This window comes from Leptonychotes weddellii, chromosome 10, assembly GCF_054177405.1.
Source record: "Leptonychotes weddellii isolate Sample4059 chromosome 10, ASM5417740v2, whole genome shotgun sequence".
NCBI classification, from domain to species: domain Eukaryota; kingdom Metazoa; phylum Chordata; class Mammalia; order Carnivora; family Phocidae; genus Leptonychotes; species Leptonychotes weddellii.
The window spans coordinates 71577602-71592365 of record NC_138378.1 but is presented as its reverse complement, the minus strand read 5'-3'; the positions used below and the strand labels follow the sequence as shown (position 1 = coordinate 71592365).

Genomic DNA, 14764 nt, shown 5'->3' with positions numbered 1-14764 from the left:
CATCACCCCCACGCAGTCTTCGGATTGGCGGAAGGCGCACTTCTGGCGCTAGGAGGGCAGAGTGACTCCGCCGGTCTCCGGCGCCTCATCTTTCCCTCCACCCCCCACTTCAACGTCCACCCACCTCTCCCCACCCCCCACTCCACTTCCCCCGCCCCCTTCGCGGCAGTGTCCTTAGAAGACTCATTGGGCCAGGGGAGAAGCCAGCCGCCTATGGAGTCGCGCCGTGATTGGCCGACGCCCACGCCCGTCGGAGCGGCGGGATTCGCCATTCGCCACTCGCTCCGCTCCGCTCCCCGCCCCCCCAACGCCTCGCCCTCTCAGTCGCCTCCTCCCCTCCCGGCTCTTCCTCGGCCCCCTTTCCCCGCCCGTCCCCGCCGCATCTCCCCTGTCCAGCTGGGCGGGGACTGCTGTACGACTCTGTAAAGTCTGTGAGTCACTGCACAACCCATCAATCCAATTAAATGTCTTGAGCGAGCGAGCAGGGGGTGCTACCGCCGCCGCTCGCCCCGCCGCGGCCGCCCCTGCTCGAAGCGCCCCTCTGATCCATGGCTGTCTGTCTGTACTTGTTACGGTGTAACCTCCTCCTCCTCCTCCCTCTCCTCAGGAGCCGCTGCAACTTCCCCTCTGCCAGCCGCCTCTGCTTGGGGACTGCAAAGGCATGGGATAGATCCAGAGCCACTTCTCTCTATCTCCCCTCCAGCCCTCGCTCAATTTCCCCCCTTTAAATTAAAGTCTGTTCCTCGCTCCTCGTCGTTTTAGAGATTTGTCAGTCCATTATTTCCCCTGATTTATTTTCCCTCCCTGGGGCAGGGGGTCGCAGGGGCCGGTGGGTTTATTTTAGGGAAGGGGCTCTCCACCCCCATCTCCGTTCCCCCTCCTCCTTTTTCGGCGGTGACTTGATTGCCCTGCTCCTCTCCGCTCCCACCCCTCGAACTCACCGTCCCGCACTCGAGTGACGCACCGACACCCCCCGCCCACAGCCCAGACGTCCCCTCCCTCGCTGCCACCCCGACCCGTCTCGGAGCTGGACCCGGTGCCGAGTTCTTCGCAGAAGGGTGAGTACCGTCTTGGGTTTTGGGGGGATCTGGAAAAATGTAGCCGGTCCACTTTGGGGAGGGCAGGGATCACGTTGTGGGCTGGAGGTTCCTGGTCCGGCGTGGGTTTGAGGTGGCGACTGCCTCCCTCCCTCGCTCCCTCTTCCCTCCGCCCCTCGACTCCTTATTCACCAGCTTTGCTGTATTTCTAGGTATTGCCAGACTTCCACCATCGGGGCATTATAACGCTTACAAAATGAGCGGTAATGGCATGTTTTCTGTCTTCAGGATGCTTAGTGAGCGGTAATAGTCAGCGATGGGATCTGATAGACTCTATGACCTGCAAAAAGTGTAAAACGTCTAATGGGTACATTTTACTCTAAATCAAAGTTAAACTTTTATTTAATAAAGGCAAAGCAAAAGATATTTCTAATTTGAATGTGTGGGGATAGAGCAAGGGAAGACAGGTTGCCTAGTGGCATGGCTTAGTATTTTTATTTTAAAATAGTTTTATGGGTTTCCTTTTGAAAAAAAATATGAATTCAGTATTAAAGACTATGAAGTCTTTGAACCTGTTGGAGGAAAGCAAGGTAAGATGGAAATCCAGCTTGACACTTCATCTTCATCTCACCTCTATTCAAGTGAGGCATTACCACACAGAATTTTTTACTTCTCAGTCCCAGGGCACAGTGGGATGTGTTAAGGATAAATATGGATTTTTTTTTTCTTTTGATATCCATTTTTTGGTATACTTCATTGCTCTTAAGCAATGTCATGCTACAGAATTTTGTAAAATTTAATTTTGTTCCTTGGTTGTGGGTGACTCAAAGGTACAGCTACCTGCTGCCCATATATGCTTTATGAGAATACATGTATCTTTAATATTTGCCTTATGCATCTTTAATATTTAATTTGAGATAAAAGTAAAAATTATGAGAAATAGTTACTCTGAATCGGCTTCTGAGGTCACTTGTGAGAATTCAGCCTATTTAAAAATTTAAAAATTCAGAAATACTCTTTTTGAATCAAGTTCTGGTCTCATTGTCCACAAGATTCAAATTAGGCCAAACCAAACATGTTTTGAAATATTAAAGTACAGGAAAGGCCTCTTAGTAGTTCATTCTCTCCTTCTCTTTCAGACTAACCAGAATAAGTTGTTACTAAATTTAATTTTAAAGAATAGACTGTTCCTGTACTGAAATCTGCCAAGTTTCTACAGAAAGATTTCTTTTTAAAGAGCAGAAATGTGTTTATGATGAACCCAAAGTAGTAATGTTGACTCAGATGTAAAAGCTATCGTAAGGAAATGCTTGTCATAAGCCCCAAAACCTTTCAAAGTGTTTAGAAGACTTATACAAAGCCTTTTGGAATTGTTTAATAAATATTTTCTATGGCCTTTTTCATGAGTCTAAGACTGAATCATTGAGAGGCCTTCTAGCACAGTGGAGCCCTGCTGCCTGAGTTTGAACCTTGCCGCCTACCCTTGATGGCTGTCTGACCTTGGGCAAGTTTCAAACCTGGCCTGTGCTGGTTTTCTCCTGCAAATGGAAAGGATGACTTTTCCTCAAAGGGTTGCTATAAAGGTAAATAAGAGAGTGCATGTCACAGAGCATTGGGTGTTAGCTGTCCCATCATCATCACCATCTGCAGGGAGGTGTAAGTGATTATAAGTGTGGCCTTCAGAACCAAGCTCTTTAGGTTCAAGTCCCAGAATTTCCTCTTGTTATCTTTGTGACCTTGGTCAAGTTAACTTAAGATTCCTCATCTGTAAAATGGGAATAATAGCAGCAGTTGCTTCATACGGTTATTGTGAGGTTAGAGTGAGTTAATTTATGCAAAGGTCTTGACTAGTGTTTGGTATGTCTTTTCAAATTTAATTCTCTTTTGTTCCTTGTATATCTTGAAACATGGATGGCTGTATTTTTTAGAAGTAAATTTTTGGTAATGATAAAGATTTATTGCCGTCAATGAAATAAGCAGAATTCTTATCATTATGCATGATGTTTTGTTGGATTTATACTTTTAAACTGGAGTTTATATGGATCTTTATGAAATTTAGTTATTAGATGAGTTGAGTCAGTCCCTCTTTCATTTAGATTTGCATAACAGATTGTATATACCTCTATTATAATGGTACCTATCACACATTTGCTGTTAACCGTGATTTTCTCCTCTACTAAACAAAGTTTTTTGAGGGTGAGAATAGTGTTTCATTTGTGATTTAATCTCTGGTGCCTAGCAGAGTGTTGGGTACATAAAGAAGCTTAATGGATGCTGTATAATAAATTAAATACTGTTATTCTCAAGTTGTTTATGAGTAGTGGAATGACATAAGTGATAGTGTGGAGAATACTATTATTAGTATTGAATTGAATTTTTACATTCTCAATTATTATTTTTGTAAATAGAGAGTAAGTGAAGGGAATTACAGTATAACTTATGTTTTATGAAGAACATACTTTTCATTTTGAAAATTAAACTTGAAATAGTCTGAAAAGTGCATATTGAATATCTTTGTCATCTGACATGTCCGTTTTTTATTGTAAGACTTTCTGTCTCCCAAACTTTGTCACTAAGTTGGATGTTATTACAACTAATATGAATTATACAGATTCTATTTTGAATGTCCCAAATGATAATATGATGTTCTTATTGGCTTCAGAATTAATAATAAGAGTCTCATGCTCTACCGACTGAGCTAGCCCGGCCAGAATTAATAAAGAGAATTTATCAGACTCTCACTGTGAAAATAAAGCAACATCATTTCCTTAAGGACCAAATCTTACTTCTCTTTCCATTCAAGAGTGAGACTCTTTTTTCTTGAGCAGTCTTAATAAATAATTAACTTTTGAAATAGCTGTAGTAAATAGTGTAATAGGAATCATAAAGGAGGTATATGCAATTAGTAAGTAAAACCCTTAAACTTTAAACTTCAGTGCACACTTAATAGGCATTGCACAATTGGGGAATATATTTTTTTAAATAAGCACAATTGATGGGGCCTACCAGCTGCTTCGTTTCTAGAATCATTCTGTTTTACTTGTCAATAAAATGCAGTTTAATTACTGTGCCTTCTGAAATTATAAAATGCAAGAAATGGCTTTCATGAAAGAGATATCCTCAGCAAAGAAACCTGAATACTGATCTACTCAGGAGTGTACAGTGTTTCATAACATTGTTTAAAACTTTTCAAATATGTGAACTATCTACTACACCGTGGATAACTCTGTATACATAATCCTTTCTTTAACTAAATCATCAGTTACCCCATTTAGCTGAATATATTGCATTTTTATTGGCTAAAACAATCAATTTAGTAAACTTGCCCTTTTTTTCCCCATGTACTTTTAAAGCAGCCTATCTCAAATGAAACTTAAAAACATTGACTTATGGACTCAGAAACTACACTTAAGTGTCTGGTCTGTGAGATGGGAAGTTGCTTATTTTTCGCTTGACACATTTTATCATGACATTGTTTCTGTAGCTCATATCTCTTTCCCTTGACATTTTTGTGAAGGCATTGGAGTATTTATTAGCATTTTACAGATGTATATGATGTCTCCAACTTTTAAAAAAGCAATGTTTCTGATGAAGAACTGTGTGGAAAGAAGAGGAGAGAGGGATGGAAATAACTTTTAGGACTTGTGATTTCTATCCTTGTCTTCTAACATTAAGAAAATGGATAATTGTGTACTCTGCTAGTGATCAAAAGGAGGGGAAATAATATATGCATGATCTATTGACAAACTTAGAATTGAGGTCCATGGAGTTCTAGACTGAGCAGTGCTACTGATTGGCACGTGACCTTGAGCCGTACACTTCACTTCCACTACTCCCCATGTTCTTATCCTTTCAATGGGAAGAGGGAAGGCAGTTACTCTGCCCTCACTCTGAGAGGACTTTGTAGGGGTTGTAAGTGCTTTTTAAAAGCATTGGAGAAGGACAAAATGCAAGCAAATACAAAATAAACATTAGCATTTAGAAATGGATGTTTATTTATCATTATTTAAAAATTGTAACCTTTTAGATCTTTTGTCTGAAGGGCATTTTTCCTTTTAACTTTGTATTTGAAGAGACTTCTTACTGGTGTGTTCACAAGAATATGTAAGGTACCTTTTAAAGAGACAAGGAACTTTGGTTTAATTGAATGGGATTTCAATGTTAACACTGAATTTTGGTGTATCCTGAGTTATAGCAGATGTTGATGTTGAAGAACAAAGTATGTATCGACGAGATAAATCATTTTATTAAGTTAAAGCTTGTAAAACCTGCTCATGCATTGCAGGAAAAAAAATGTTCAGATATATCAGATTCCATTAGAAGTTATATTCAAAGAGAAAAATTAATCACATTATTTACTTTCAAATTTCAAAAGGATTACTTGGCTGTAGGACCTCTCCTTATGCTCATTTATTTTGTACCTCAAATGTGAAATGTGCACATTTCAGAATATGTATAGTGGCTTGGAGGATTTAATTTATTCCAGCTAATCTTTTATTTGGGAAGGTGAGTGAAGACACGTGTAGAAAGGCTGTGTGTTAAGCAACTAGTTTTTTTTTTTTTCTTTTGTCCCTAAAAATGAGTTAGCCGTCTTTAAAAGTCAAAAGCCCAGAGTTAGCACATTATGTAAGTTTTTTTGAATTTAGCTTTTCCTCTCCCTGGTTATTAGAGAAGAGTGGTCACAACCTCATGATGTTACTCACTTTTTTTAAGTGGAAATGAAATTCTAGTGTACTCAGAGTAAGACCTATTAAGACAAGTGGGACATATGAGAAATAATATTTATTCCATTTAATATTAAGTATAGGGAACAATGATCCTCAGATGCAAGTTTGCTAAACAGAAAGCAACTTTTAAAAATATATTGTCCCATCTAGAACTAATGATGTAATGTATGGGGATTAACATAATAAAAAAAAAATACATGTAAAAAAAAAAATATATTGTCCTTTGTCCTTATTGTTCAGTTTCCAACTGATAGAAACTTGGAACGATTAGCTTTCTTCTCCACTTTTGAACTTGACGTCTACATTGATGTTTATAATTTTGTGTGGTGGTATGTATAACTCTATATAGTACTGAATGTTTACTTTTAACGTATTAAATAAAATGATCAAAACAGTCCATTCTTTACTTAAATTTGATCTGTTTTTCACTACCCTCTTCCCTTTGTCCTGCCATTGTTTTCAATTTTCTTAGAGTTTCTACGAGTTTGTCTTTCTTTTAATGCAGCATCTTTCTTATTTGCTCCCATCTTCTTTTTGCATTGGTTTCTTTTTCCTCAATCACAGCAGGTTTTTTCTTTAGCTCTCTTTTGCCTTTGCCTCTGTATAAGATATGGAGTAGGGGTTTTCATTTAGTTCAGTCTGCTTTTATGAGACTGAGGCAAAATATAAAATTTTCTGTATAGAAAATTTGCTCTGCCTTATCTCAGCAGATGAGCTCTCTGATCATCTTATCTACACAAGACTTCAGGAGCTATTTTGTAAACCTACAACCAAGTTTTAGCTTATGTGAGGTGGTGAAAAGGGAAAACTGTGACATATTTATTATTTACTACTTTTTCTGTTAATCTCTTTTATTGGGGGATACCCACAGCATCTTTTTCTGTCCACATTACCTTGAAACATCTCAAACATCCCAGCCTTGTCCTCCTTTTGCTCCGCGTCCGGGGCGCTGGTGAGCTCTGGAGCTGTCTCAGCAATGACCATCGCCACCTGACCATGTTGGGGGTGGCTGGCCTGAGAACATCACATTAACGGGAAGAGCAGCTCCTTTGTTTTGTTTTGTTGTTAACTCCTTAAAACCAGACAGATCATCAGACCATGTCCACTGTGAGGTTTTCCAGGGTTCACCATTGTTGAATGATTAATGGTTCCTGGTGAAGTAACCATCAGCTTTATTGTCTTCCATGGCTTCAACTCAAATGAAATGTATCCCTTTGAGTTAACTTTTGTTTTGATTTTAAGGGTTCTTTTCACCCAGAAAATCAAAGGGTATGAAAATGAATATGGATTTTTAAACAAAAAAGATTTACATAAAAATCCTTTGAGTAGAAAGTTTCCTAAGGACCTAAATCCATTGATTTGGAGAGAATGTTTAATAGTTTCCCTAAATATCTGACATTATTCAGACATCAGTAGCAGAAAACCTTTCAATTTGATTAAACAAAATGACTCCTCCTTTTGATTTAGATAACAAACAGTTCATTGTTACTTTTTAATTTAAACAATTCAAATATAAGGTTAGATAAACTGCATTTTAGAGTTGATTAAATAAGAGATTTTTCCAGAAATTGTACTTTGTGAAACCTATGCCTCATTAAAAATTTGATTTTTTTTTTTTTTTTTTGCTCACCTATATCCCATTCCTGGTTTCCATTCATTCATTTATTCTGTTCATTCAACAGATATTTACTGAACGCTTACTGCGTATCAGCTATTCTTACTAGGCACATATATAACAGCAGAAAGAGACAAATATTCCTGTCCTTGTAGAAATTAAATTCCAAACCATTGTGGTGTGTATAGAGCTTGTTATTTACTATATGGAGTAGTCATAACTAAACATTGTGTAATATTCTGAAAAAAAAGTAAGATTTCTTCATATGGATTTTATGTCCTTCGACTTGGTATAAAAGGAATCCTAACTCCTGAAACAAAACTCCATTTGAATGGACAATTATCATTTGAGTTTGAGTTGAAATATTAAACACCTATAATGTTGCTGGATGTTTCCACTAGAAATCCTGAAATCATCCTCATTTATGAACCCTGGGAAACCTACCAGTGGTTAGGGTTTGAAATTTCTCCTTGGTTTTCTTTACAATTTTATTTATTTATTTATTTTAAAGATTTATTTATTTATTTATTTGAGAGAGAGAGAGAAAGAGAGAGAGGGCCCACATAAGCGGGGGGCGGAGGGCAGAAGGCAGAGGGAGAGGGAGAAGCAGATTCCCTGCTGAGCAGGGAGCCCTATGCAGGGCTTGATCCCAGGACCCCAAGATCATGACCTGAGCCGAAGGCAGATGGTTAACTGACTGAGCCACCCAGGCACCTCTTCTTTACATTTTTAAAGTTGTTTTCTCCCTTTGCTTTGTTTTCTTTGTGACAGAGCCTGAAAAAAATGTGTAACGCTGAAAATTGCGCAATGGAAATGTAGTCATCTCAGCTATATTGCACAATTAACAAGAAAATCTTAAGTTTGCTCTGTCTAGTGTACATAAAGAACTAATTTTTTGTTTCCCTGATTGTCAAAACCATGTAATTTCTTAAAGAAACAAATAAAACCCTTAGTATACATTTCCACCCCAGACATTAGATATATCTAAGTGTTTTAGCAGTACAAATAGCATTAATATGATATATCATATAATTATTTTTAAATTTTTATTTGTAAATATTTGATACATGTCCCAAGTGCTTGGGGTTATCAGAGACTAATAAGACATGGCACCTGTTCATAATGGTGTTCACAGTCCATTTGGGGAGACAAAAGATCCCCACGTGAACATTAACTCTCTGGTATTAGGCAATATGGGATGTAGGTTGGTGGGAAGTCTCCTGTGGGCCGCAATAGTAAGCTGAGTCCTAGGTCCAATGGACTTGCCTTCTGGAGGCCCTGGCTGGCCTTCATGGGACTCCCATCTTTCCTGTTCAGTTGGGGCAAAGATGATTAGCAGGCTTTCTTTGTGCCTTAGGCCCCTAAGGGTAGTGCAGTCCCCTTTCTAGCTACTGCAACTGCTCAGCAAGGAAGGGAAAGGAGAGGGAACGAAGCCCACATCCTGGCCATTTCTTTGATTCACTAGCAATGCCTGTGGGAAGCAGAAACTGTGCCTGAGAATGGAATATATATAGATACCGTGGATATGGTTTAGGTTCTTGGGGCCACAAATTCTTCCATAGTTTAAGGAAGACTGATATATTAATGAGGGCCCTGTAAACAAGGGGAGTTTCCTGAAAAGCGGAAGCAACACTGAGAAGGGAGGAAAGAAGGGTAGACTGAGGCTTTTGTCGGTTACTGGAGATACACTTTCTTCCTTAGTTTTGCCTGGAGCAGCCCTACCTGTGACATAGGCATGCTCTGGGCCTAATATGCCAAATTTAGGAAGTCTGTATGTATTGCTATAATATGTAGATGTAATCTTTCTAAATTGTTTTGCTTCAGAATTAGCCAAAATTCTTGATACATGTGTGTATTTAAATTCTCAAACATAATGCTGTGTGCCTATGGCTTTTGTTTTCATTTCCCTGGGTATTTGAAAATATTAAGAATTTCTTTGTTTTTAGAGTACACTTGTTTGTTTATTTGGACCTAAATCTAAGATAGAATAATCCATCAAATGCTTGTCTCTTAGATTAAATTAGAGGGAAAAAAATCCAAAACATCAGTGTATATTTTATCTGTTGATGAAAGTATTTGGACACTTGTGTATAGATTTCTTTATTGTTGTTATTGTTGTTGTTATTTTAAATAACAATTTCTATCAAGAATTTCTTTTCCTGGGGACACCTGGGTGGCTCAGTTGGTTAAGCATCTGCCTGCGGCTCAGGTCATGATCCCAGGGTCCTGGGATCAAGCCCCACATAGGCTGAGCAGGGAGCCTACTTCTCCCTCTGCCTGCCACTCCCCCTGCTTGTGCTCTCTCTCTCTGACAAATAAAAATAAATAAAATCTTTAAAGGAAAAAAAAAATTTCTTTTCCTGAAAACTATATCTGGGCAAGAACCATCACAAATCTCTTTGATTGGAAAGGCTGCCTAGGATAGTTATGTTCATTATCTTGATTGCTATGATGGTTTCAGGGGTATATACATATGTCACAACTTACCAGATTACACATTTTAAATCTGTGCATTTATTGTATATCAGTAAAACTTTTTTAAAAGCCACTTAAGTCATAAGGTATATTTTCAAGATAAAATCCCTATTATAAGAATTATATTTTTAAAGTTTGTCATTTGTTTTTTTATTTCTCCTTTTATTTTATCTACCATTTATTCACCTCTATCCCATACCCCAGACACATATATTTTAAGAAAGACAAATAGAACTAAGGAGGCCTATGCGCCAGCTGAAATTTAGATATGGGACCTTAGAGAGCTTTTTTCCATATGTAAGACTCACTGGCGTATCTTTAAGTAAATTGCACACATTTGAACTTAGAGAATTGGAGTTGTGTATTTTTCAAGAAGTCCTCCTTTCCTTACAGTTTAACAGATTATGACTCATCTTTGGCCTGGAGTAAAGAACATGATTTTGGTAAGACCTTTTTCTTAAAAGAGGTTAAATAGCTTAATGCTTCCTCTTAAACATTGTTCCCTTTTTTTTTTCATTTTTATAAACTGAATTTTGGCATGTGAAACCATAGACTGTATGAGTAGATTTGTTTAGGAAGAACTAAGTCTGCTCCACTCTTCATGCCCCATGGTCTTGAGCACAGCACGGAAGGGTTAGTGATGGTTTACTATTAATTGAATATTCCTTATGTCACCCAATGTATGTTTCAGGGAAATTTCTTTATTGTTGGATTAATGCTTAAGTTTAAAACACTGATGATTTTTCATGAATAAAAAATAGTCTAGAAAAATTTTCAGAGTTGTCTTAACAGGATTGGGACTATCCGAGTTGTGACTTCAAAGTTCAGGCTCTTTCTACCATACCAATGATACACATTAGGATTGCCCGTGCCCAAGCCACAACCCCGGGGTGAGGCCCTCATTTAAGTATTTTTTTTTAAGTCCCCAGATTATTCCAGTGTACATCCACACTATTTCCCACACCATATTCCCCCACACTCAAACTTTCTACTGCAAAACTTTCAAACATGTAGAGAACTTGGAAGAATAAGTCAACAAACACCCATATTCTCTCTACCTAGACTCAGTAATTATTAACCTTTTGCTGTGTTTGCCTTATGGCTCACTCTTCCTTTTTTTCTCTACATACATACTTTATTGTACCATGTGAAAATAAGTTTCAGACATCATGACTCTTTACCATTAAATGCTTCAGTATACATCTTCTGGGAATAAAGACATTCTCCTACATACACAATACCATTATCACACCTAAGAAAATTAATAATAACTTAGAATGCTCTTTAAGAGCTCAGTTCCACTTATTAAAGGCATATGAATTCATATTCTACTAAAAATTAAATGCATATGAAATGAGAAGTTCTTCAGAATGTGAAATTCTGGGAATTCTTGCTAGTGATATGTTTCTCCTCTGTGTTTGCTTAAAACCTTTTGATGAGGTAAGTGCATTTTCCTAATGTATGGTGAGGTAAGATCCTTCCCAGCTCTCACATCGCATGATCATGTCATGAGAAAAAACACTTACCAGAGTTCATGCCACAGTGCGGTTTAGTGGAAAAAGCCCAGTCTCAAGCCAGAATGATGTTGGTCCAAACACTTGCTCTGCCATTTACTGCAGGTGACCTTGGAGAAATAAAATTCTTGTATCAGTTAGGACACTGTCAGAAACTACCTTCAGGCTCACTGGAGTGATCAGGAGATTTATTATTTCACAAGAAATCCAGAGGTAGGACAGGCTCCGTGGTTGGTCAATTCTGTAGTTTAGGTTCTTAGCATCTTCCTGCTGTGCCAGACTCCTTACCAGCTCCAACTTTATTTTGGGCTCCTTCCTCAAGCTGGTTCACATCCATATATTATGGGATTCAGATGAAGTCAGAAACCTCCCCACAGGTGTGGACTGTCCGTCTTTCTGTCTGGACATCTCTACCCACTTCTGGACCAGTGACTTGGATTAGGGTTTTCTTAGGGAGAAGAAGGGAGGAACGGACGTGGGGTATACCACTAACAATGTTCATTACTCCTCCAAGCCTCAGTTTTCTTTGCTGTAAAATAAGAACAATGATGTCTAAAAATAAGTAAAGCAACAATCACAAAGCTGATGTTTAATAATGCTAATTCCTATTTTATTTCTCTCCTGTTCATCTTATAAAAAATTCTGTCTTCTTTTGACACTGCCACACTACATACTAGTAAGCACATAATAAGTGACTCTCCCTTAACTGGTCCCTTGCGTGTCCTCTCACCTCAGTATGTAAGGCAAAACATTTTATGTGAACTTTGCAGATTGGTCAGATACCCTCCATTAACCTATTTTGACCCATCTTATTTTTCCTTATATATTTCAACTTCACTTTATATTATTGCAGAGCCAGGGAAGGGAAACTGTCAACGGTGGGTATGTATTTATCAAGATCCGGATCAAATGTGAGCAAAAATCTCTTTAATGTCACTATCTGTAAAAACAACACGGTTGAGATAGATTTTCCCCTTTTATTAAAATAAATGCACCATGACCTCTGAAAAAGTCAGCAAAATAAAATGCTATATTTGAAATACAGTATCTTATTTGTCCAGGATAGACCAGATCTTTGATACTTTGGGCAAATCTAGGCTTATCATTGTAGTTTAGCAACTCTGACTTCTTCAGAACCTACTTTCTAAAAAGAATTGTGTCTTGTTTACCAGCAAATCTTTTTTTTTTTTTTTTTATTGTTTGGTCTTGAACCTTCTTTCACCCACTGTGAGAAAGTCATCTTCCAAAATGGTGTTTTCCAATATGTGTGAACACTGGAGGGTCTTTGTTCAGGCATGCCCTTTTCAAAATATGTAGAGAAGGATTGTCATATTTTTCTCCCTATGGAATTTCTAAAGCACTTCTGAAACACCTGTGAAGTTCTGCAAAATTATTATAACCCAATCATGCGGGAAGATCACCACCTTGTTTTTTAATTTTCTTCCTAAACGATGGGATCACTCTTAAAGGGAAGTTATTGCTCCTTCTTGACCCCTCAAGTAAAATATTGAATTCCTGCTGACCTCCATGGCGAGAAAATTGAAGAATGGTGACAAGTCTAGTGTCTCTCCTGACTTGGAAGATGCTGAACCTTGGCTCATCTTTTTTCCATTACAGTTTTTTTACTTTGTCTTTAATTTTGTTGATGAAGCATCTATTGATCTAGTCGGCTCTGTGAATACTGAAAATGGTCATATTTTGAGTGGTTCCATCCATAATTCAAACCTTCTGCTGGCATGAATCATTTCAGCCAGAGGGATATTTTCTATTTTGATTGATTGATTGATGTATTTATTTCAGAGAGAGAGGGAGAGCACATGTGTGAGGGTGGGAGGGGCAGAGGGAGAGGGAGAGAGAACTCCAAGCAGACTCAGCGCTGAGTGCATGCCCAAAGCGGGGCTCAATCCCATGACCCTAGAACACGACCTGAGTGAAAACCAAGAGTCAGACGCCCAACTGACTATGCCACTCAGGCACCCCCAGAGGGATATTTTTTAAAGGAACTATTTAAGTGTGTGTTGATGCTTTTTATACATCTCAAATGAAGGTTCTATAAATGTTTAATTATGAAGCAGCACAATCAAAGCAGAACTCTGAAATAAATTATCATTTTATTAAAGAAGCCAGATAAGGGATGCTGTGGCTATAACTTTAGTTAAAAGTGCTAGAGTTTTGGGAAAAAAAGTTTGAAATTTCTATTGCATTTCCTCAATCTGCTATTAGGTTTCTTTAAAAAAAAGGGTGACATGTGATTATAACTTATGAAACTTGGTTTTGTTTGGGCGGATTTTTAATTTTAGTACCTTGCCGGAAAGCCTTTTGGACAGGATTCCCTTTGCTGTGTAACAAATGCTTTTACTGTTTAGTTAAGGTTTGCTACCAGTAGCTCAGAGGCTAAAATAAAAAGTGAAATGGCTGTTGTTTCCCATCTAATACCAGATTTTATTTTTATTTCCACTACCCAGTGTTAAAAAAAAAAAAAGAAATGAAAAGAAAGCAAAGATCGAGATCCAAAAGCTGAAACTAAAATTTAATTTCCTAACTAGAGTAAGGCTGGCTTTGCCATGATGTGAGGAGTCATACGTAGGAAACATTTGTTCATAGCTATACAGTTGGCCATACTAATTGCCGGGATTAGTAGTTAGATCGGCATGTATTCCTGTCTTCAGAAAATCAGGCACGTAAAAAACAATCAAGGCTAAGCAGTTGGGATTGACTCAACTTTTATAACTCCCTACTGAGAAATGTTTCAACTGTGCTTCTTGAGAGAATGGAACACAAATCTAAGTGATAGTGGGTTGGAGAGCAGTGCATTAATTGCTTCTTTTACTCAGGACTTTAATGATAGAGTAATTGCCAGAGCTTTCTTTGTTTCTTTCTTGATTCTATCATTTCTGATTTCTGCTTGGAGCTTCTTATGTGTGGGGTCTAAAGTTGTATGGAATAGATTCTGAGGGCACACTGCTTTTGTCCCAAATCATTTATTGTTTTCACTTTACATATGGAGTTCTTATTTTGACTGAAAATCACAGCATGATCAATGAAAAATTTTTGACCAGCTAAGAATAATATATTTACAGTGGCTTTTAAAAATTATTTGGAAAAGAGATTATACTTGGAGAATCATTTTTGTTATTATTTCTGGAAGACCCAGTGCCATGGAAAATTTTAGGGCTATGAGTCCATTTTGCTATATTGAGCATTGTGCCATTCAATTTATACATCTTTAACTATATGCTATGTGACTGAGTCGTGAAGTATTTGGGGATACGTATGGTCAACTTGAGTTTGAGAAGTGATTTTTAAAAAAATTGTAGCTGGACAAAAGCAAAGGGTCATTTGAGAGTATTGGAATTGTATTATGTTTGAAAAACTTGATTGTCAGAAAATTTGTCT

General features: G+C 37.9%; 1 protein-coding gene across 2 annotated transcripts in view; it reads left to right on the top strand.

The window, feature by feature from the left end:
• The first annotated feature begins 391 nt into the window (after positions 1 to 391).
• SERTAD2 (SERTA domain containing 2) overlaps positions 392 to 14764 on the top strand; it is a 105622-nt gene continuing 91249 nt past the window's right edge. Inside the window, exon 1 of one of the 2 annotated variants that reach the window (XM_081833603.1) lies at positions 392 to 1058. Coding sequence is in view for 1 of the 2 variants with exons in the window: in XM_081833601.1 (XP_081689727.1) it covers positions 1294 to 1340 (47 nt within the window). In the remaining variant the exon portion in view is untranslated. Of the gene's footprint in view, positions 1059 to 1099; positions 1341 to 14764 lie in introns of those variants that run through there. The other variant, XM_081833601.1, reaches the window with a different exon arrangement.